Genomic DNA, 23,467 nt, shown 5'->3' with positions numbered 1-23,467 from the left:
ACATATACAATGTCAACATCATGGTCACTGAGATCAAGTACTATTTTATTGGAAATGCTCAACAGCTTTTAGTAAAATAGACTATGCCAAGGCTAACAGAAAGTGATAAACTGTACATATATACAAACCGATGCACACAGACTGTGCAAAATATCAATATCATTCATTTCAGGAACCTTTTGGAAATTTTACACAACTTTTATATATAACTTTGAAAGAGGGTCATGGAAACAGTCACTCCCTTTGAATGCGTTTTCTGTCTGTGGATTTAATTATACTTCTGTAAGTGAGGTTGATGCGTGGTGTTTGGACCTTTTTTCGCACTGGAAGGCTGTGATACCAGAATGTGTTTGTGGGATGGTTCATGAGCAGAAGACTCCCGTGGCCTAGCTCCAGCTTCACAGGCTCAATGTGACGTTTGACCGGACCAGTTATGGCATCCTTGTGTCTGAAAATGAAGTCACGGGCAGCCCCTAGAGATACCGAGGCAATAGGGCAGGCAGGATTGAGTTCCCGTTCATCATCCCGGTGCGCTCCCATGTGATCATCACCATCTTTATACCTGATGTTTAAAGAAGTAAAAAATTCCCCTTAAAAACTATTTCCAGTTTATCTTCTGCAAATGTCATTTACCTTTAGGAGGTATCTGCAAAATCAGTTTTATTACCTGTTAATCAAAACAAAATTGAAGGTATGGCCTGTTGCCTTGGTGACAGCATCTCGAATATATTCTAAGGTGGGAGTCCATGGTCTGGCCATGAGATGGACCCCAGAGAAAGAGTACATCAGTCCCTCATCTCCGTATGTCGCTTGCTTCCTTGGAACATTGTGCATCTTTCCATAAACATGTACCTTTGCTTTGTCACCTTTGTAAAAAAAAAGGAATGGAATTCCAATATTTCAAGAGGTTGGAAAAATATGTGGTGTAAACAGGACAATCACATGTGTTGCATTTTTTCTGTTTCATTTCCTAAAGGTGTTTGCAATGGATAATTAGCACAGTGCCTTCAATACCTGTAAAATACACCACCTCGTCTTCTAACTGTCTGAAAAGACGATCAGCCTCTTCTTTGTGAAACAGCAAACTGTAGTCACAGTCCAGGCCCTCTGATTCGATCTTCTGCCAGGGGATAGGCTGAGAAAACTCACCTTCCTCACCACACACATTCTCTTCGCATTTCTTCATTAGTTTTTCTTTCCTCCATTCATTGTTTCCATCAGATACAGCGGATCTCTTTAAGTGAGTTACAAACTTTTCCATTGAAAAACCTGGTGCAAATTTTACCAACTGTGCTGATTTAGTCAGACAACTGTAAAATCACAGCGTGCACAAAATGAATTCGCGTCAGTAGCGTCACATACAATGTTTCTGGTTATGCGTCTGCACAACGTTACTGTAACAGTGTGGCCCCTTACCTGGGTAGTGCAGATAAAAGCAAGTAGTCCCCGCTGCAGACTGTAGCGCGGTGACGTCATGCATTTCGACGTCCTGCTTGTATATAAGTGCGCAAGCGCAACTTGACGTACTGCATGCCTTTAAACCGCATGCGCCATACAGTCGACGTTTGTTTACTTCGGTATACGCGAAGATGTTCAAACAACAATTGTTAATATGATTGGAATATGTAATACCTCTTGTTGTAATTGCATTCATTTAATAAAGCATTAAAAAAATGTTCAAACAACACGGGGATGGATTCGATTTTAATGTCACTAAGTGATTGAGCATATTTATTTTTATAACACTCTCGGAAGTGTGTGTTGAGTTCCCATGACGTCGCGACTCACGTGACACAACAGTTTACTTTTCAGTTTTTTCTACAGCACAAGTGCGTATCTTTGTGGAGTCAGTAGCAAAACCATAAAAAAATCGTACTGTTAACTAACGGAAACGCAGATTGTAAAACAGACTCAAATTAGTCTCGGTTTTACGATCTTTTTTACATAAAGACTTCCAACGCCATCACTGCTCCAGACAAAGTTAACCCAGCTATCTGTTACTGGCTCTATCTGTCAGTGGACTACCAGCTTTCTGACAGACAGACAACAGTTAGTGAGAAAATTGGCCTTTTTCACACTTCCGGGTTTTTGACTTCCGCATCGTTCGACGTAGGGTGAACGATGTTCCGGTTACACCAGTATCCAATTCTAACAACAGTGTGAGTGTGTGGATTAAATGTCTTCGTATAAATAATCTAAACGAGTTTAATACCTTATGACACCCTGTTTAAAGCTTACATCTTAATTTAAAAACACCTCGCAGCTCAGTATTATTACTGTCTAATTTATTTAGGTTACAGCGCAATGTAATACTTTGTATTTCATGACCTTGGTTAATTTAAAAGTTCTACATTTATTACGTTTTCACAATTTAAGTTTTATCATTTAACATATGGTATTATGAATTACCAAATAATCATAATTTAATTACAATACAAAAAGAAAGCACCTTAGCAGTTTATGATATTTTATTTACTAACAAATATTAACAAGTTTTAATTTTAAAGTAATTTCTTATAAAACAGTGACCTGATCTCTTTTAAATTACACGCAAGCTAGGGTGTATGAACTCAAAACACTTAAATGAATATTTGCAGCCTGTTTGCACAACACAGATAAATGTACAGATATTATTTTTTATGTGTAATATAGATTAAAGTCGCAAAACGAGATAGTTCAGATAATCTCAAGTAGCTTCAAAGGACACAAGTGCATTCTATTACAATGGAATTTGATCTGTAGGGGAAGTTGCTTTACCCTAAGGTGACGTAGTTTCCGATTCATCTGAAAGAGGCTTATGGGGAAACTAACATCCAGCACCCGGACAATCAGCACTGGCGCCACCCATGGGTGCGTTATCTCCCCACTGCTCTTCTTTCTGTACACCAATGACTGCACTGCCAAGGAAACTTCGGTCTGAAGTTCGCAGATGACACCACACTCATTGGCCTCATCCAGGATGGTGATGAGTCTGCGTACAGACAGGAGGTTGAGCAGGTGGCTGTCTGGTGCATTCATAACAACTCAGAGCTGAACATGCTAAAAACAGTGGAGACGATTGTGGAAACCCCCCTGCACTCCCCCCTCTCACCATCATGAACAGCACTGTGGCAGCAGTGCACTCATTGTACCACCATCTCTCAGGACCTGAAGTGGGACAATTGCATTGGCTCCATTGCTAAAAAAGCCCAGCAGAGGTTGTACTTCTTACATCAGCTGGAGAAGTTCAACCTACCACAAACTCTATTAAAACAGTTTTACTCCGCAGTCATAGAGGCTGTCCTCTGCACATCCATCACTATCTGGTTTGGATCAGCCAAAAAGTTAGAGATCAGAAGACTACAGTGGACGGTTTGGACTGCTCATACTTGCTGAGAAGATCATTGGTGCTCCCCTGCCCACCCTCAAAGAACGGTAAATCCAGAGTGAGGAAAAGGACTTTCACCCTCGACCTCTCACATCCAGCCATCATCTCTTCACAATGCTGCCGTCTGGTCGGCGCTACAGAGCACTGAGCACCAAAACAACCAGACACAAAAACAGCTTCTTCCCTCAGGCCATCTACCTCTTGAACAGTTAAATGTTTTTACCCACCATGCAATTAATAACTTTATTATATCCTCCAGATAATACATCTATTTTTTATACAACTTTTTCTGCAAATTATATTTCATTCTGCTGTATATAACAAATACCTTGTACTACAATAGTTTATTCTTATCTTTTACTTGTACATATTTACATACACACATACAGCTTTACTCTCTATATCTTTATCTTATGTTTATTGTAATGTATTTCTTAAATTTTATACCCATAGGCCCTTAATTAAATAATCTGTGTACTGTATTCTATTGTGTTATGTTCTCTGTGTACCATTGTTGCTGATTTTGTGTACTGGATGCGTCTGTCACCAAAACAAATTCCTTGTATGTGCAAACATACTTGCCAATAAAGCAATTTCTCATTCTGACATAATAAATCACTCACGATAACAGATGTCACAGAAAAAATACAGAATTTATCTTGCAGAATTACAAATAATGGACAAATGAAGTGGGTCAGTCACATGTCCCATCAAACATTTTCGTAATCATTGTCAGTGCTGTTTTCATAGTTCTCTGCGTTTGGTGTACTGTTGACATAAATGGCAAGCTTATTTTCCGGTCTGTTGATGTATACGGATGAAAACTGACCTGCAAAGAAAAAACAGTTCACAGTGATATTTTTTTAATTATTTGTATTCATGCATGCTTGTCAATGGGGGGTTTATACTTTAGGTTAATACTTACTCTTTTCTGTATGGGTCTCTTTCCTGAGTTCGTGATCATTTTCTGCAAGAGTATGGAACAGCTTAGCTAATGTCTTGTACAAAATAATGTTAATTCCTTTTACCCTGTTAAGACTTGCTCGCTACCTGTAAAAACTGTTAAAACCAGGCTTATATGGTTGGCTGGTCTATGCTGGTTTAGGCTCCAGCTAGATTTAAATGGTGGATGAGCTGGTCTTCTAGCCTGACCAGGTATTGTTAGACCAGCTTGACAAGCTAAAAATGTTATCAAAACCAGTCTGGGAGACCAACTAAAACCAGCCAATCACCATTAGCTGTTTTAATCAGGGCTTTTCTGTATGTTACTGTATATTAATATAGCCTCTTTGCTTACCCCACCTGTAAGTCGCTTTGGATAAAAGCGTCTGCTAAATGTAAATGTAAAGTGATAGAAATTCTGTCATCATTTACTGACACGCTTGTCATTTCAAACCTTTATGACTTTCTTTCTTCTGCAGAACACAAAAGAAGATATTTTGAAGAATGTTAGAAACCGAACAGCATCAGCCCACATTCACTTCTATATGGACACAAAACCAATGCAAGTGAATGGGGGTCAGTTAACAACATTCTTCTAAATATCTTCTTTTGTGTTCTGCGGAAGAAAGAAAGTCGTAAAGTTTTGAAATAACAACAGCGTGAGTAAATTATTTTTGGGTTAACTTTAAAATGAGAAAATAACCCACCATAGATTGTTTGATCTTTGCTGGAATCTCGAACTGTCAAATGATAAAAAAGCAATGTTAAAACAGAATATAACTGTTCTTTTAAAAAAAGCATGTTTCTGTTTCGATTATTGATAAGTTTACGGGGGCGTTGGTTTGTAAAAATGGTCTCTAGTGTTACCAGGGCCATCTTCAGGATGTGGTGGTGGTGGGAGGGAGGTTCTGAGAAGGTGGGGGCGGAGATGTTCTGAGCCCCGTGAATATAATAATAGCCCTGAATATACTGGATCTGTGAATACAAGTTTGGGGGTGACGGAGTGAAGCTCTTACCCTTCTGGCTCCTTGTATTTGCATAATAAGGTTCCTCTGATGTTTGAAAAAAAAGATTTAAGTTACTTTATTGAACATGTAAATGTTGCGTACTTATTTTTTATTATTGACATAATACACTTACTGTTCCGTTTATGAAAAATGCAACACAATGTGGTCAGAAGAAAAAACAAAATAAATGTTGCTGCTCCTGCTATGTAATACCAAAAAGACATCATAGGGTCATCCAAACTTTCCCTTTCAGCTTGTTCGAAGTTTTGTGTCTGAAGGCATTTTTGTCAAAACAAACACCAAATAAAACATTATTCAAATTTAAGCATAGACATATTTTAACTTAAGATACTTACAATTTTGAATTGCGAACGGACATTATCTCCTTCTAAACTAAAACCAGCTCATCTACAAGTTTGCAAATTTATTGACACATGTGTGACCAACCTCTACAACTATAAATTCTACTCTCAAAGGTGCTCAGTTGTTTTGCACCAAAAATATCTTCATATTCTTGAGTAAAGAGTATTGATGTAAAACAAAATATTGGATTGCAGACAAAGACAGCTGAGTAATATTTTACTCACATGTGTGAAATCCAACTTCCTAAACCAGCTGCAACTTTTGCATGGTTCAAAGGAGAAATTTCTGAGTAGAATCAGTAGGTTGCTGTGTTATCCAAATCCTTTGTATTTCAGAGTGTTCTCCAAATAATTAGATAGAGTTGTGTTTAATACCACAAGCCATTTACATCCACAGACTGATCTTAAAACAAGGTACCAGAGGGTATGTTTGAAGCTCTGTTAAGATGTAGCAAGTGTCACCTCTCTTCTACATTTACTCAGACCTGAGGAAACCACAACAACAGAAATGCATCTGCCTACTGTATTCTGTTTCCGTCTAAACACTTCAAAAGTTCACAGGTTTATCAAATGTTACGCCATGGTATGTTATGTGGGTGTGTATCTGGCGTTCTGTTTTATAATGCATCTTCATAAACACCATATGTAAACATTGTATATGGTGCTGAACTTCTATTAAAAAAGGTTTTGAACATGTTATTTACTGCCCAAAATTAAGGTAACAAGCAACCACCCATTAGCTTAAAATTGCTGATTTAAACCATAAACAAAAAGAACCTTATCATTAGATTAAACATACAGTGTAAGAAGCACTGCAGTCTATCAACGTGTTATGTGTCATTTCTTTGTTTGCTGCACTGGTACTTTCTGTTTGCTCTGCATATGCATTGAGTGAAAGGTTTGTTGGACACATCTATCCTGCCATCATTTCCTGCTACTAGACCAGTTTACTTTTCAGCTCTCTGTTTGTTTGTGTGTTGTATCAAGCCAGACAGATTTGGTTGACATTAATCTTTTTATGATTTGCTTTAATAAGCCACGAGCAACTTATCTAGAATTCAGTAAACTAGACTGTATGTAGAAGTAGATTTTTTGTATTATTTAACTTTTTACACTTAGAGGCACACTATGTAATTCTCGCAGCTAGAGTCATTGATGACACTGTGAAAGATCGTGGAATGACCTTCACTGCCAATGTAAATCAGTATGAGGGAATTACAAACCATATTTATGGAAGACAATGAAATTTATAGTGTTTCAGTTTTATAAAGCATAACGTTTAAATCTGTACGTCAATTTTATTAATTGTACTGAATTAGCTGCAAGAAACGTTTACAGCTAATTTAACATTTGACGCGTTATTTGTGGAATTAAATGGCATGATTGATGTAAGGTGTTCGAACAGTGTTGGCAATAAGGGATTTTGTCTCTTCATTTAACGGTTTTCCTTTCAAGACATTTTTCAGTCATCTAGGTACAAACTTGGACCTTCTTTGACAAACCTTATAGATTCTAAGATTTGTCCACTGTATCGGTATATTTAGCCTACAAAGATCAGTGGTGTTCATCTGTATGACATCATCTATCGAGATTAAGCGACCAGTTGTAGCTACTTTTAATGAAAGATGTTTGCAACATTGTGTTCAAAACAATCATACCAGGCAAGAACATTTCAAGTGTGGTCTATGGCGACTGTGTGAAATAACAACAAAGAGTGGGATAAATTCCATCCAGACGATTTCCCTTATATCTATAACTATACCTTATTTCATGTGATAATGCTGACCACTGAATGCTCACCACTCCTACATGTACCAAAAAAACTACTGTTTCTGTTCAGTACCACTGATAAGAAGTACACAATGAAATATTACTGCTCCCTAATGGCAGAGGTAAGTTGTAGATGTTTGATATTGATGTTATTCTGAGGGCATCCATTAAAACCAGAGTCTTACACTGTTTAGCATTGTTTAATAGTTTTAAAACTGTGATCAATATACACATTTATTGTTGTTCGACTGAACTGTAGATGGGATTGTTGCATGAAGTTCCTTAAAACAACAACAAAATGCAATAATAAAACATCTTCGCCTCAGAAAGAAAATATTGTTTAAAAATAACAAATAACAATTGTTTAAAAAAATAACAATTCATATACAAACATAAAGCACAAAATAATACGTCAGAAGGTCTGTTTTCTCTTAAGATGAACACATTATCTTCTTAAAAGAAATTTGACATTTTGTTTAATAGGTATGCACATGGAGCAATGGCTTTTTCTGCTAAAATATCAGCCCGTTACATCCAGCGGAAATTACAACTCGGTAGCTTCAAGATGCACAAAGGCTTAAAATAAACGACGTGAGTCAAATTCTCAAACACAATGTCATGCATCGACAACAAAAAGGAGAAGCTCTTCAGGCTATCTGCATTAACAAATATAAAAAAAGGCTATGTGAACTTTTGCAATCTTTGACTTGATCACAGAGGCACACAGCAATGCTCAGACATAGTGCTGTCTGTTTGATGAAATGTGAAAGTCTCAAATCATTATCACATTATCAAAAATAACCTCCGCGCTATGAGAGCGGAAGTGGCTTCGCTGGCTGAGATTTTAGCAGAAGTTCCTCATCACCCTGTTGGTAGGCTACATACCCCCATTAATGCTGGTCTGAATACTAATATAACATTAATTTGGATTACACTTTATGGTCTATGTCACAATGGACACAAGGCACTTACTTTCTTTATGGATGGACGCTGTTCTGTGGATGTCTGAGGTGTTCACTACAAAAATTGAACAGTAAATATAAGTTGATATACAATAGCAAGTGGAGAAAAAAGTTGAGAACTATGCATCTCTTTTGTATGTCACTTACAAGCTGAAAGTTAAGCTGCAACACACATTTTGTCATTACAGACTCAAAATGATTCCATTATGCCATACAGGGAGAAAATGTAAACACAATTTTGGGATACTTTGGAGGGTGATGTATGTATTACATCTTTCATGGAATTCATTGATATATGTGTATAGTGTCTACTGTAACCATAAAATCCCTGGTCTCCCATCTAATTTTGTGTGTGGAGTGAAAACTTCTTCAGAGCCAATTCAATGATATTGAATTAAGAGCAAGAAACCTACCATAAGCAGGTTCACTGGTGATATTTTTGACGATACCTGTAACATCATAACACTTTATAATATTACATTGATGACTGTGTTAATGTAAAATTAATAACAAAAAATGTATCCCGGCTTCCCTTAAAAAATTTTTTTTGAAAGAATTAATGATATCATTAACCTGTTAAAATGGTTACATTTTTACGAGGTAAAAAAGTCTTTATCTATTCTAAAAGGGGTGCTGTGAGGGGCCTCCAAAACGCATTTAGCTATAGGGCCTCCAAATGTTCAGAACCTCCCCTGTGTGCATATTTACAAAAGAGAATATCTGTGTATAGGTTGGAACAAGCTACGGATGCACAATAAATTATCGGCCATATCGGTCTCAATAAAATAAATAACCATAAAATTTAGGCTGATATATTATAGCCGATAAATTATAAATCATTTCCTCTGGTCTAAGTTTCTTACAGATAAAATCCAATACATAACTGTCTTTCTGTCATAATCTTTCAATAACTGCTATTAGCAAAACATTGTTGATGTAGTATGCACATGATTTTCAGGGGGAATAAAGAATTCTCAGTCTCAGAAAATGTTATGTTAACATTTAGATACTGTTCATTTTGGAGTATGCCAAGCCTGGTGGTGATGCTGCTGTTTGGTAACTTTAGCTTGAAGTTTATAATTGTATCAGCTACACTAGCCTCTGTTCGGTTTACTTATTTATATGATTTTTGTAAATTGACACGCAGTGTCTAGTTGTTATTAAAACAACAGCAACCAAAACTTAATGTATTGGAAATAAAAAAATTGAAAGGAATTTCTATGTTTTGCATTATTTGTTTACACGGCAATAAAATAAGAATAAATATGATGGTCAAAAATAATAAACAACAAAATAACAATTATAATAAAATAATAAAAACATGTTGGCAAGAATAACGCAACAAATGAGTTATTTCATAACCCAAAATTTAGGTTAAACATGTAACCCAGCATTGGGTTATTTGTTGGGTCAATTTTAATCCAAATGTTTTAGTGAGTACTTACTTTTTTTATTGATCGACTTTGTTTTGCGGATTTCAGAGGTGTTCTCTAAGAAATTCAACAGAAAAAAGAATTTATGTGAGTGTGAAATCAGTAACAGCTGTTTGAATTTAGTTTCTGCATTTTATTATTTTGTTTCCGAATTGCCGAAAACTACTTTTGAACTTATGTGCATTTGAATGTGATTTACAGCAGGCTTGATACTATGCTGGCTCAACTGGGATGCGATATACTGGTTGAGCAATATTGGTCATTGCATGCATAATGTGTTTCTATGTTTAAATTGACGAGTCATAATTTAAATACAATACATTTAATCTTTAGATGGAGATCTTCAAAGGGATCGAAGGAAAAGGGAATGCCCCCCTAAGCCACCAGCTGGATTTCAGCCTTTGAATAAATTTTTGAAACCTAAAATAAGGTTTTATTAACTGAGAGCATACCATACACAACCTCCCTGGTATTTTTCTGACCTGTAACACAGTAGACAACAATATATTAGCAGTGCAGGCATGCTCAGGAAGGAAGTCAGGTCAAAACTATGGCATTCTGACTTGCTATGGAACTACACAATGCAAGTCATAGACTATGGTTTGCTGTGTGCAACACAACTGATTTTAATCAATATTACAATCAAGACAATTTTATGTTGATTCAGATTTACACACATCAAATATAATGTAGAACGTTCAATTTACCATGAGGAGCAGTTGAGTGCATAAAAGGCCAAAACAAAATGTAATGAACTTATAGAGATGCTCACGTTTAACAAGTTTACATATTATGAGTGATACAAGTAGCACAATCCCTCCTCCTGTTGCTGCAGGTAGAATCAGCCAAGTTACTGTGTTATCTGAAACAACAGCTGCATAAAGAAAATAATGTGTTCATCACATTACATAACCATATGCAAAACGCAAGAAAGCGAAAAAAACTGGAACATTACCTTCTTGTAGGTCAATATTTACAAAGGCTAGGAGACAGAAAGTCTCTATATACAGTTTACACCAGTAATGACCTAAATCTGACTGCTGCACATTATGGATTAGGATGGAGAAGTCTGGCAACTCAGACTTTAGTTTTGGGAATGTTTTTATCCGTCCACCTCTGTCATTCCAGAATTTTGATTCACCCTCCAGAGTGATCTCCACAATGTTTGGGTTCGCAGTAGTGTTCTGAATCCACACCACGCTTGTTCCTTCTGTCTTGTTTGACTCTAAGAGGTCTGATGTAAAGGAACAAGGCAGCAATACGTCAGATTGCAGCCCAGTGGTTAAACTTGTGTTGGTTATTAGCTCTACCTGACATGCATGCAAACCTGTGAAAACCATGACAAAAGTTGACATAAATATATTATCTTGTTTCAGTGTTAACCACTAGGTGTTGCAATCATCCTGTGCATCAGTTACAGTTAAAGCAAATAAAATGATCTATTTCATGGTCTATTTCAAAATTTTCTTTCCTTTAAGCAAAACTGAATATACAATGTAAATTGCTGTGTATATCCTCCAACAAGCAATGTCAAATTAAAAAATTCAAAATAAAATAAAAATTGTAATAACACTGACAACAATAGCAGCTTTCTTTAAATGTTTACAGTACCTTCGTCTAACTCAATTTAACGTGTTCACATTTTGAACATTGGTATGTTTGCACCTTCTGTAATACTGCTGTCGTCAATGTAGAAAAATAGGAATTTTAACTGTTAACTTGATTAAAGGCGGTCAAATACACAACACTATCTGCATATTTAACCATTTAGTGACTGTGATGTCAAGATTCAAAGAAAAGCAAAGAAAGTGCAGGAGAATTTTTTGAAGAACAGTTGCCAGTTTATTGGCTCAGTTAAAACAAAGGACTCACAAACAACTATCACCAAACACAAAAACGTCAACAACACACTATTACGAAGCAAGCATACTATTATAAGGTAAACTATTGCTTTGGGTGATTTTTGTGTCAAATAGGTAAATGAATATGTATCTAAATATTTACATGAAAATTATTATAAAATTTAAAGATTTGATCTTACCATGTATATATGTAATATATATAATAAACAGGTGTAAAATCCGCCAAATAATGTTCACACACATGATTCAGTACTGAGCAGCAGCACTGTGCTGAGGTCTGTGCAAACGGCTGTATAGACCGTATTGCTGCCCCTTCCAGGATATGGGTGTGGCCAGTTGATAGAGGATCCAGAGAGTATGTATAGCATGTTTGATATACTTCCAACTTCTTTAAAATGTACAGTTCTGTAAAGCACTACAAAATCAGAGGGCTGGATGGCCAGAAACAACCTCGTGATTCGGGCATTAGTATCTTTCATAAAGCCCGTTCCGGAACCATAATTTTCCGAGGGGCTTCATGTCAGACCAGAAAACTTGTTACGCCTCATTGTTTTGAACACTGCTGCACCCAAAAGCAATGCTTACGTTGTGCGTTTATGCAAAAAAAAAAAACACATCGTAATGGGACTCCCTCTGCTTTTCATCATGAATGCTTGTGCTCAATAAATGGCGGTGTCAGAAGACTAAATTCACTGTGCATGGTTCTTTAACTGGAGTCCAATCCATGTTTACCTGCAATGACACCAAATAAGTGAATATTGGGAAGAACGATCCTACAAGAATTGGTCCTCCAAGCCAGATCATAGCAACCAAAGCAGCATGGATACTTCAGCTGACAACACATCAGAGCCTACTGTTCGACCCAAAAGAACAAATAAACTGCCTTCCCCAGCCAACACAAGCCAGTTGAGGAAAACTTTCCATAGTAAAGTCAGCTCTCATTCAAAATCTAGTGGTTGTTCTGGTATCTCGGACGCTCAGGCTGCATCCTTACTTACAGGCAGAGAGGCAGCCATAGTGGATAAGAGAATAAAACAAAGACAGTATGATGAGCTCCAACAAGAAATTGAGGAAGACCTGCTTGCAGAACTAGAATTTCAGTAACAAGTCTAAGCTAAGGAAGATCACAGGAAGAGGCTTTCACGGCTATGGAAACCTCATCGAACCATTTGCAAAGACATCGTAAGCTGAAAAGAACGGAAGCTGATCTTGAGTAGGCCAAACTGGTGAGTTCTCTGCTCAGCAAAGATACAAGCAGAATGAAGGAAATGAAAACCAGAGGCTATTAATAGATAGCAATGGATGATGCAAGTCTAAATGCAAGTCTGATTCATAAATCCAAACATGAATGCCTGTGTTCCAGCAGTCTCCATCACCCTCTACGGTACCAGCCCCAGAAGTACAAGCCACTGTGAGGGACTTACGTACAGTAAAGTCAATGCCCAAACATCCACAGCTGGCATTGCACGCAACTACGCCTGTATGAGCATCAGCTTCCCCAGGGGCATTATTCCCATGTGGAGAAAACCAACCTATACAAGGGCCTCGAGTCACATATCAGTCCCCAAAGAATTTTGCAGGGATTTTTTTATACATTTTGCAATAAAAATTGCGGGGAGTTAAAAAAAAAGCTACTTGAATTGGCAAAAAGGGTTCTTCTTAAAATCTACCACCTGTGAAAACATTATTTATGCATTACTTATGATAAAAAAGGCATGCAGCAGCAGATTCTTAATGAAGGTCCGGAAAGGTCAAGCAACCAATCACATATCGTAACATGGTGTTTCATGTTTATGGTTGTGGAAATGTCTATACAATGAGTTAATGCCATAAACCCTGAACACTTTTAAGAAATCTGAGTTTAGTTGATTGTGATGAATGTTCATCGACACGGAAATAAACATGATGTTTACAACATTAGGATGTTTCAAGGTGCGTTGTTTAAGAACTTGACCCACACATCTGTAAGGCTGACTTGACCCAAAGCCACTAGCCTGCAACCTTTCGCGAAAAAAAAAAAGCTTATGCTAACGCTTCCAACGGAATGAAGGAAAAGAAAACCAGAGGCTATAAATAGATGGCAATGGACGATGCAAGTCAAAGTGTTACAGACCCTTCTATCTTTTCTATAGTATCTCTCTGCTTGACTTTTGGAGCAGATTTTGACAGAATGCACAATGTGAGGAAGTCACATGGTGAGTCTTTGGCCAAATTATGTGAGAAATCTGAAACAATCTTAAAATTTCACTGACCTGGCGCAACGAGGGACGAAGGTCAGTGGCAGTGCATGCGAGCAGGGTCGGCCTTCCTATCATCCAGGTATTTCAAAGCCTTGGCCTGGAAGACCTGAAGGACCGCCATAGCGTGGAGAGCGGAAGCAGAATTGAGTGCCCTCTGTCGGACGATGTCCACATTGGTGGTCCAAGAATGACATCTGTGGCTAAACCTTGTGCAGATGGGCGATTTTAGGTACTTTGCACATTTAGCCGGTTGTCAAGGTCCTGTGTGCTGCCTGCTACCCAACAGCCCCGCTCCTCCGCGGCGGCCCCTCCGGCATCGACGCCCTCCCAATCGAGGGCCCGCCAGAGGCACTTGCGTAGGAAGGCATCTGCCCCTCGTCAGCAGTCCGTGAGGAAGACCAAGTGGCCCTGATGGGATAGACCCAGGGGCAACTTTCCTGTAGCTCAGTGGTAAGAGCATTGGGTTAACAACACAAGTACACAGTACATATGTAAAATGTATAGGATAAAGCAATCTAAGTCGCTTTGGATAAAAGCCAAATGTAAAATGCCTAAATGTAAATGTAAATGTGACAGCAACATCAGGTCCGACCCCTCCAGCCACCACATCGCTGACGGGTCTTCCGGGTTTTACAGCCCATACTTCATCATCCCCAAAAAAGGTGTGGGCTCCCTGAACAAGCACATCTACAGGTTTCCTTATCCCGGATGCTGACGCAGAAGCTAATCCTAGTGTTGGTTCGTCGTCAGGGTTGGTACGTGGCAATTGACCTAAAGGACGCACACTTCCACATCTCCATCCTCCCTCTTCACCGGCTGTTCCTACGGTTTGTGTTCGAGGGATGGGCGTATCAGTACAGAGTCCTGCCCATCGGTCTGGTACTGTCTCCTGAAACTTTTTCAGAGGCTCCTGGGGCATATGGCGTCCTCGGCAGAGGTATACCGCTCGGGTTGATGGACATGCGACCACTTCAGCTCTGGCTGAGTTCTTTGAAGGGTGTGGAACACAGGGACCAGATGTTTCACTGTCACACCTCAGTGCCTTCGCACCCCTTGATGACACCTGACTTTTCTCAGAGCAGGGGTTATGAAGTCCCTGCGAGCCACCTTCCTCCGGGCATCTTGAACCAGACAGCCGATGCGCTCTCTCCTCAGGGAACGCCCCGCGGAGACTGGCGACTCCATCCCCGCGCAGTCCGGCTCATATGGGAGCGGTTCGGCCAGGCACAGGTGGACCTGTTTGCCTCCCTGGACTCCACCCATTGCCCGCTATGGTACTGCCTGTCCTAGGTCCCGGCACGGATGTCTTAGTGAACAGCTGGCTGCGGGACAAGCAGAAGTATGCCTTCTCCGCAGTAAGCCTCCTTGCACTGGTCCTGTGCGAGGTCAGAGAAAAGGGACATCAAGTACTGTTAGTTGCGCCTTACTGCCCAACCAGACTTGGTTCTCAGACCTGTTGTCTCCAACGACAATCCTCCCCTGGCCGATTGCCCTGACGAAGGACCTTCTGTCGCAGGGGAAGGGCACCTCTGGAATCTCTATGTCTGGCCTCTGGACGGGACGAGGAGATTCTGAGTGGCCTGCGACAGCGGTTGCCGAGTCTGTCCTGCAGTCTAGAATCCCCGCCACTAGGCGTCTATACGCCTTTTTTTCTGCCTAGGCTAGTTAAGGAGGCAGGCGTGTATGTTGCTTAGGCGGCCGCTGTAAAGTGCTGTAGGAAACCCTGCAGTAAGATATTCCAGGTGAAACAGAAACTAAATCTAACATTAACTTTGTGAATGTAAAGTCTAACCTGACGTAAACTAGCTAGCTGGCGTTAGACAAGAAAAAAGCTCCAAAATATCGTTAACTGTGTTACATCGCATCGGTCCAGAGATTCCGGCTTTGGTGACATATCAAAAGTATTCCTGGCTCTTGACTTACCTTCAGTGCTACTTCTTGCCCTCTTAAGCCGAAGTCCCTCACGTCAATCTGTCCATGTCGCTCGCCATGATGCCGAAATCACCGGCACCAGCACCTGCGCTGCTAGGTCGGTGACTGACGTGACTTCAATTTAAAACAAATTGTTGTGTCATTATAAGTGCACGTTCCCCTATTCCACAGCTTTTGGCCTATTCAATATTCGAAAAAACTAAATGTTGAAATAGTGCTAATATTTACACATTCATTGATTAAAATAATGGGATAGGAAGGTGGAATGGCCGTTTTAGAAGGGGGTGGTTTTGACCATCTTATATCAAGGGGGGATGCCATCCCCCCTCAACTCGAGTACTGATTGTAACTCCCTTTACTTTGGGGCGTCCAAATCTTCTATCCATCGCCTTCAATTAGTGCAGAATGCTGCTGCAAAATTCATTACAGGGATACGAAACATTTTGATTGTGATGTCTCGCGAAATAGTGCGATAAGCTTTCCATTGTATATTATACTACTGCCTTTTAAGGTTATATCTTTATTTAATCAATGTTTGGCTGACATGAATTTTCCTTTTTTGGGTACAGCGCTGCTTGATACAATACAAATAAAGTGCTATAAAAATAATTCTGACTTTACTTGACTATATAATCAGATATTACATATAATAATGTAGTAAAACGTAGTGTTGCACATTTTATTGGTGAAAACTTCAGAGTTATATAGCAGTTTTTTAAAACTGCTTTTTATCACATAACTAGAAACACCATATTAATTAACGTTTCATGTTTGCACTTGCTAAGTGTGTCGGGTTAGAAATACTACGTGCTCACGTGGGACCTTCACGCCCGCTAGAACACCAAAAACAGGAAATACGTCTTGACGTAGTCAAGTGGTCAAGCGCAGAGACCACAAGTGGGGGTATTTGGAAGCAGCCTAAGTATTGCATGTTTGATATACTTCCAACTGCTATAAAAATAAATAAACTGTTGGCTACAATCAAAATGTGGTGTGGCTTCAGTAAACATAAAACTAGACATACATTTACATGAATACTTGAAAACAAACCACATGAATACAACAACCAACTAACAGAAACCAACAAGGGGGCACACAAAGATGGCTAAACATAGACAATAGTCACAGTGACAGTATTCATTCAAGTTCATAAAACACAATAAAACACATTAAATGTGTTTATGTACACAATTAAAGCACTTCAAATGTGGTTGTTTTCTACAAAGCTATGTTTACACATAAGAACAAAACTCAGGAAAGATGAACATCGTATAAGATAGATGTTTTTTTGGATTTAAATTAAAGTTACAAATTAAGTGGAGGTGGATCAGGCGTGTTTTCATCTGTTTGCTGTATATTGTGATATTCTCTGATCTGGTGGAGGACAAAAGGATTTTGGTGGTTATTTTGACCAACATGCGTCAGACAAAGGGATGTGGTTTTGATGTTCAGCATCCCTTATAACCTATTAACAGCCTAAAACTTAAGAGAACTTCATTATGCTCAATAAAAATTGTTCCTCAAATAAAGTTGTCACGTTCCTGTCAGTCCTATAGGTTTTGTGTTTAGTTTCTCGTGTGACTTTTGTGATAGCCTTGTGTTCGGTGTCTCACACTCTGTCCACACAAACACGTGCAGTTTTTTATTGACATTTTAAGAGATAACCCCAGGTATTTGTAATATGACTTTACACATCGCACATAATTAAACACCTTTACGTACATATTTGCATATTTGTTAACTGTTATGATTGGATAAGTGACAGCTTTTAAATAGATGCTACATGCATTGTATAATTGAATGCAGTGCATTGCATTACTGCTGAAAAATTGAGACAAGCAGCTCCTGAAAATCTCAAGCCTTCATCTTTAATTGAAAGCATTTAAGTTAGCAACTGCCGAAATCTTATCCTCTCAATATCAGGTTTGACAGAGATACAGGAAACCGATGCTGATGATATCTCTCTATCTGGAGTCTGTCTCCTGAAAAGCACATGCCTCTATCTTTAAAATCATTTTTATTACAAATTTCGGCAGATAGAACTGCTCAAACTACTTGCTGCTAAATTTAAAATTGGCACAACAACTGGCCCTGGCCCATTTCTCCCTGAAAAGCTGAGCCAACATATGTAAGAAATTCACGTGAAATAATGGGTTAAATGGATTAATATAACAGATTTTTTTGACCCTTGACATAAAATTTGGGGGGAGAAGAACCTCACTGGTGGACACACACTTGACAGCACTTCATTTTGATAATGTTAAAACCGCCCTGAAAACAACAATCATATAGTATACTCATCTATATAAAGATGTTGTTTTATATATGTACAGATAAATTACTATTTTGTTTAATTTTTACATTTAATCTATTCTTTTTTATATGAAAATAATAGATTTAGCTTTCCTGTGGCCCCTTTGGCTCAGTGGTTAGAGCATGGCACTAGCAATGCCAAGGACATTGATTCGATCCAAGGGGATTGCACATAGTCAGAAACATAAATGTATAAATCAATGCAATGTAGGTCGTTGTGGATATAAACGTCTGCCAAATGCTTAAATGTAAAGCATGAATTTAAAACACCACTAGAGGGAGCCAACAACTTATGTTTCTCAAAACTCATTGCTTAAAAGAAACTGTCCGCGTTAGTTAACTAAACAAGTAACCAATCATTTACTAATTTTTAAGTTGTTTAAGTTTATGAAGCCACTTTTATACTGTTATTAAATCATATTTAGAATGACTTACTAAATATTTACCTATTGTCTGTGTTTTTCAATGCCTTGACAATGTTGACACAAGCTGTCAGTAGCCGGGTCTCCATCCAAAGTTGTGAATTTAGTTTATGCGCAAAATTGGAAAATTGCATAAAACGTTTTCGAATAAGCACCGTTTCCATCTAACTTGTCACTTCCTAATTGACTGCCACTAAATATCAGTAAGAAAAGTAAGAGAAGCCACTGAATATAGTGATTTTCATAGAGACTAATCCTTATATACATAATATATACACAACCAATAGCATTTTAAAATACCCAGGACGTGTCCTAATCAAATAAAAAAGAAATTTTAGATACACATCATGAATGAAATTACGAAAATGTGGGACACTGAAAAGTCTATGATAAAAGGTCAACCTCTCATTGTTTTTATATTAAAATACGCTTTGTTATGGATGGTTGAAACAATGCGAAAATTGAACATCATCAGACAAATAATAAAATATGACGCTTTTATTATAAAGACATTAAGCAACTGTTATGATAGACCTATGTTGTTATGATAGAAATAAGTTGCAAAGAAAATACACCTTCAAAATGTCTTTACTGATCTCTTATTTTTTTCACTTTACTTAACAAACACATAGGCTACAACAACAACATGCATAGCATGCATAGGGTTGTTGACAACATTCTTCAAATCATCTACTTTTGTGTTCTGCAGAAGAAGAAGTTGTACAGGTTTGATATGACAAGGTGAAAAAAAACACATTTTTGACTGACTGAAGTACAGTCCCACATTAGGATAATCATACTGTCCCACTTTTTGAAACCACATGTCCTTAAGAGGGACATTAAGAAATCTAATAATAAAAATTGACATACAAAGTTATACTACATTTTGATGGACAAATCAATTTATACGCCTTAATGACAAGTTTGTCAAAACTCTATGTCACTGAACTTTAGGTGGTCTTCACACCATGTGCTTTTTGTTTGGTGATTGCTCCGCCCTCAAATATGAATGGACATCTGAGAGGTCATGTGATTTTGACCACCAGACACCACAGCTTTGACTAACCAATAGTTTCACTCTCATTCATTTATTTAGGGCGGAGCTACAAACATTACACCTTAAGTGTCCCACATTAGGCAGTGTCCCATTTTATGGCAATTCACCCTACTTTGCTCAGGCATTTAAGAATTACCTTAACAACATTTCTCATGATGTGTAACAAGATCAGTACTCTGGTTAGTAAGGTTACGCCGTCTCATAGTGGAATAACGTGACTTTTTGGAAGAATTTATTCAGCAAATGCGTTTCAACATCCCATTAGCGAGCGTAAAAACGTTTTTGCGAATTAAGGGTTTTTAAAGAAATTTGCTGTTTCCATCACTCATTTCTGATGCGAAACTTCAAAATGTGAATAAAACCAGAGTGATGGAAACCCTCTTAGGCCAGTGACATCCAATTCGACAGACCTACATGCCCCTATAATTCAGTATGAGACAGCGAAAATGAAAAACAGGAAGAAGTAGTTTCCATTGGCTGTCAATCTCTGTTCAGTCAGCACAAATCAGCACAATCCCAAACAATATATGGAGGGCTGCTAAACAAGAGCTTCCTTTTTTTAACGGAATGGATGAAAGTGGGCAATTACAGAAATGAAAGAGTAACCTAGCAACTAACAGTCAGTCCATCTCATTATCGAGTGACTGCAACATGACACATATCGCATTATACATGCTCATGCACAAACATTTGCATATGAAAACAAATTATATTTCAAATTTTAGTTTGGCCTGTCTTGGCAAATAGAGAATCTGAATTGTCTAGTAATAATAATAAGTTTGTCCTTTTGAAAAATTATACATCAGTTTGAATTTATGATAAGATCAGAGTAAAATTTAAACAAAGAAATCTAAAAATATGGACATAAACATAAGCAATCTGCCACTGCACTGCACACTAAAAACATTTAACAAAACTTGCAAATGTTTTACAGAATCTTAAGAAATGATCTTTGTCTGATAAATCTGAGCTTATAAATAATAATTCATAATAAATTAATAGAATACAGTTTCAATGTCACAAATTACACGTTGAATTTATTAGTAGCTGGCGACAGAGTGTTTTCCTGCACTGAATGACAAATTGAGTGAGCAAATAAAAATGGAATTAAATTCAATTGCACCAAGTATGTTTTGAGTCACACTATGTTTTAACTGCTGTGTCTACATCAGACGAGGAACAGAGCTGAGCAAACATAATCCCTCTGCCACCTTCGGGAAGTGTGGGTCAGCATTTTTCATCCCTGCAGGACAAACATAAACTTAATATGGTGGCATACACATGCAGGGGTTGAAGATCGGGGGCTGCATCTGGGTAAATATATATGATCTGTAATTCCATTTAGTTATATTAGTGCATTTTTACTTTATCTGTATCTGCAGTATACATATTAAATACAACTCAAATGCATCTCTTAATAACAATGTTGCACTATAGGCTCGGTCATAATGTCAGGTCTCGGATCTAAGCACTTACTCGTTTCGTTCTGTGTTTACTTTGTGTCTTGCACAAGGCATTGCTTGAAATCTCTCCATGTGCTTGGAGTCCTTCGTGCCAGAACCCCAGTATATTCTTCGCTCTGGCGGGTTATTGTTTGTTCTGCCTGTGATATCTCACCCTGTGGCTTCTAATAAAGCTTCTGGTTTATGTAAAACCCTGCAATTCGCTTCTGAGTCCTTCCTAACAGAACGGTCTGACCAACATGGAGTCAGCGGGGACAGACTCTCTCTGCTCGGCCCTTGCGCAAAAGGGAGCCCTGTCAAACATCAAACTGTTGGTTACTTCAAAACTGACACCGTGTTTACACTGAAATCAAATTTGTGCCAACGCGTTCTTTTGTCATTTATCGTGTCGTGTCATGTCCGGTTTAGACACGGTGTAAGATTTATCTGGGAGATCACAAGGATATGCAAATATTTGATCTGTTAACTGGTTCCATATGACAGATTTATTGCATGACTCAATCAGAGAAAAGCTTCTTCTTTCAAACATTGTTTCCTTAATCAACTTAGTCTGTGTCATGGTGAAGGGATATATCAAATAGGCCAGTTGATTGAAAATGTATGCCCCCTTGTAAAAGTATTTTTTTAATATTTTTAAAATACAAAAATATTGTAGTTTATTTTGATACGTCGTGAGGCGGGGTTTGGTATTTGGTATTTTTTCCCAAAAATACATTTTGATGTATTTTTGCCCAGCCCTGTTCCTAATCAATGTTTACTTTTTAGGGTGCACTTTTTGATACGTAGCACATACTGTACATACTGTACAATGAAATTGGATGGTCAAACAAGAATGTCCATTACCTTTTAAACCCCCATCAAAGCTCATCCTATTGTTGAGAGGCAGAGATGCGACAGAAGTAGGTCAGCATCACATTAACTTCCCCTCCTCTTAATCTGTAATTCATAGTTGCTCCTAATTGCTCTTTAATCTTTACACGTCAGAAGTGGCTGTGGAGGGAGGGGTTCCTGCATTGGTCTTTAAGGAACGAAGCCCTCATTAGCACGCCAAGCAAATCCCTTCATGTCTAAAGTGAGCAACAGAGATGAATTAGATCTGATCTGAGAGAGACAAGCAGTGCAGAAAGACAGAATTGTAGAAGCTCAAGTCATAAATTAATACCACGAGAGAGGAAATATGTCATTATGATACATACAAGGCAAACATTAGGTAATGATAGTTTTGCAGTATGAAGGTGTTTTGATGGATGAGTTCTGATGTCGCATCACTGACACTTTACTGTTCCTCCAAAATAAGTAAGCTGCAATTTCCATCTGATATGGAATTCGTAACTATTTGACTAGTTGGCTAATTCGTATGAATTCCAATGCCACATTATTGAATAAGAGAAGGAGAGTCGGACACATCTCTTGACCATCCAACAACTTTACACAAGAAAGTATCATACACTCAAACGTTTTTCAACCATATATATAGTAGGGCAGTTCTAGGCAGCCATAACCTGCTTGTGAGCCATTGCTTTAATATTCTCAAAAATAATATCTAAATAAAGAAGTGCATCTTCTCTTTGACAGGCTCTGTGATGGTAGCAGAAGCAGTAGTTAATAATGACTGAACTGGAATAGCGCTGCCTCCAGAGGCTCCAACAAAACTCTGCTCAGTACCGTTCCAGATAACAGCCATGAAATCACATACAACCTGACCAGACTGGTGGAGCTCTTTCTATTTCCCCAGTTGTTTGAAGCTGTCCAGGCCCTGAAGCTTTTGGATTATGCCAACAAAGAGGTGGTGAGTATTGAGAAAGGATGGATAATCATTCTGTGCAGAGGCAGTGAAGTTGAAATCCAAACTGTTGAGGAGCCGGTGGCAAATACGGTCACTCGGTTGACCGAAATGACTAGGGTTTCTAATGAATACCTCAATCAACTCAAATCTATAAGACAGTGTGTTAAAACACAATAAAAATTCTGTCATCATTTACCTTTATTTAAATTGTTCTTAATCTGTATAAATTAATTTGTTCTGTTGAACACAGAGAAAGTGTCATGATTCACTCCCTTGTCAGGTATTTCTTGGTCTAGAGGTGGAATCATACAGAATCCTCTGTTTCATGTGGGAGAGAGACGATTTCTTCTCTCTCCGTGTCTCGTCTCTGGCCCCGCCCCTCTCTCTTCTCGTCAGCTTTCCCTGAGTGCTAATCCCCAGCACCTGTTGCTCGTTACCATCCTCTGTTTGTTTCCCCTATAAAGAGTCCTCATGTTTCTTTGTCTTGTTGCTCGTGCATTGTAAGCTGTACCTGTGTTTGATGTTTGCTGTGGATATACCTTGTGAAGA

General features: G+C 38.3%; 2 protein-coding genes across 5 annotated transcripts; both read right to left on the bottom strand.

The window, feature by feature from the left end:
* Positions 1-24: 24 nt before the first annotated feature.
* Positions 25-2,302, bottom strand: alkbh2 (alkB homolog 2, alpha-ketoglutarate dependent dioxygenase). Of its 3 annotated transcripts, none has more exons than XM_056746066.1 (4): positions 1,417-2,302; positions 1,015-1,269; positions 668-866; positions 25-562 (listed from the first exon to the last, which is right to left on the bottom strand). In XM_056746066.1, the coding sequence occupies exons 1-4, from the start codon at positions 1,652-1,654 to the stop codon at positions 235-237; spliced, it is 1,020 nt and encodes a 339-aa protein (XP_056602044.1). In that variant the 5' UTR covers positions 1,655-2,302; the 3' UTR covers positions 25-234. The 3 variants fall into 3 exon arrangements, with proteins under 3 accessions (XP_056602044.1, XP_056602045.1, XP_056602047.1); XM_056746067.1 differs by having other exon boundaries at positions 1,015-1,310; positions 1,417-2,301; XM_056746069.1 differs by having other exon boundaries at positions 1,015-2,301.
* A 5,339-nt stretch (positions 2,303-7,641) lies between these two features.
* Positions 7,642-11,980, bottom strand: si:dkey-65b12.12 (uncharacterized). Of its 2 annotated transcripts, none has more exons than XM_056746803.1 (8): positions 11,885-11,980; positions 10,799-11,170; positions 10,616-10,717; positions 10,296-10,325; positions 9,856-9,900; positions 8,824-8,859; positions 8,421-8,465; positions 7,642-7,729 (listed from the first exon to the last, which is right to left on the bottom strand). In XM_056746803.1, the coding sequence occupies exons 1-8, from the start codon at positions 11,946-11,948 to the stop codon at positions 7,683-7,685; spliced, it is 741 nt and encodes a 246-aa protein (XP_056602781.1). In that variant the 5' UTR covers positions 11,949-11,980; the 3' UTR covers positions 7,642-7,682. The 2 variants fall into 2 exon arrangements, with proteins under 2 accessions (XP_056602781.1, XP_056602782.1); XM_056746804.1 differs by having other exon boundaries at positions 10,799-11,077; positions 11,885-11,975.
* Positions 11,981-23,467: the final 11,487 nt, after the last annotated feature.

Source organism: Triplophysa dalaica, chromosome 4 (genome assembly GCF_015846415.1).
Source record: "Triplophysa dalaica isolate WHDGS20190420 chromosome 4, ASM1584641v1, whole genome shotgun sequence".
Lineage (NCBI taxonomy): Eukaryota > Metazoa > Chordata > Actinopteri > Cypriniformes > Nemacheilidae > Triplophysa > Triplophysa dalaica.
The sequence above is the reverse complement of the archived record's forward strand: the minus strand, read 5'-3'. Positions and strand labels throughout refer to the sequence as shown.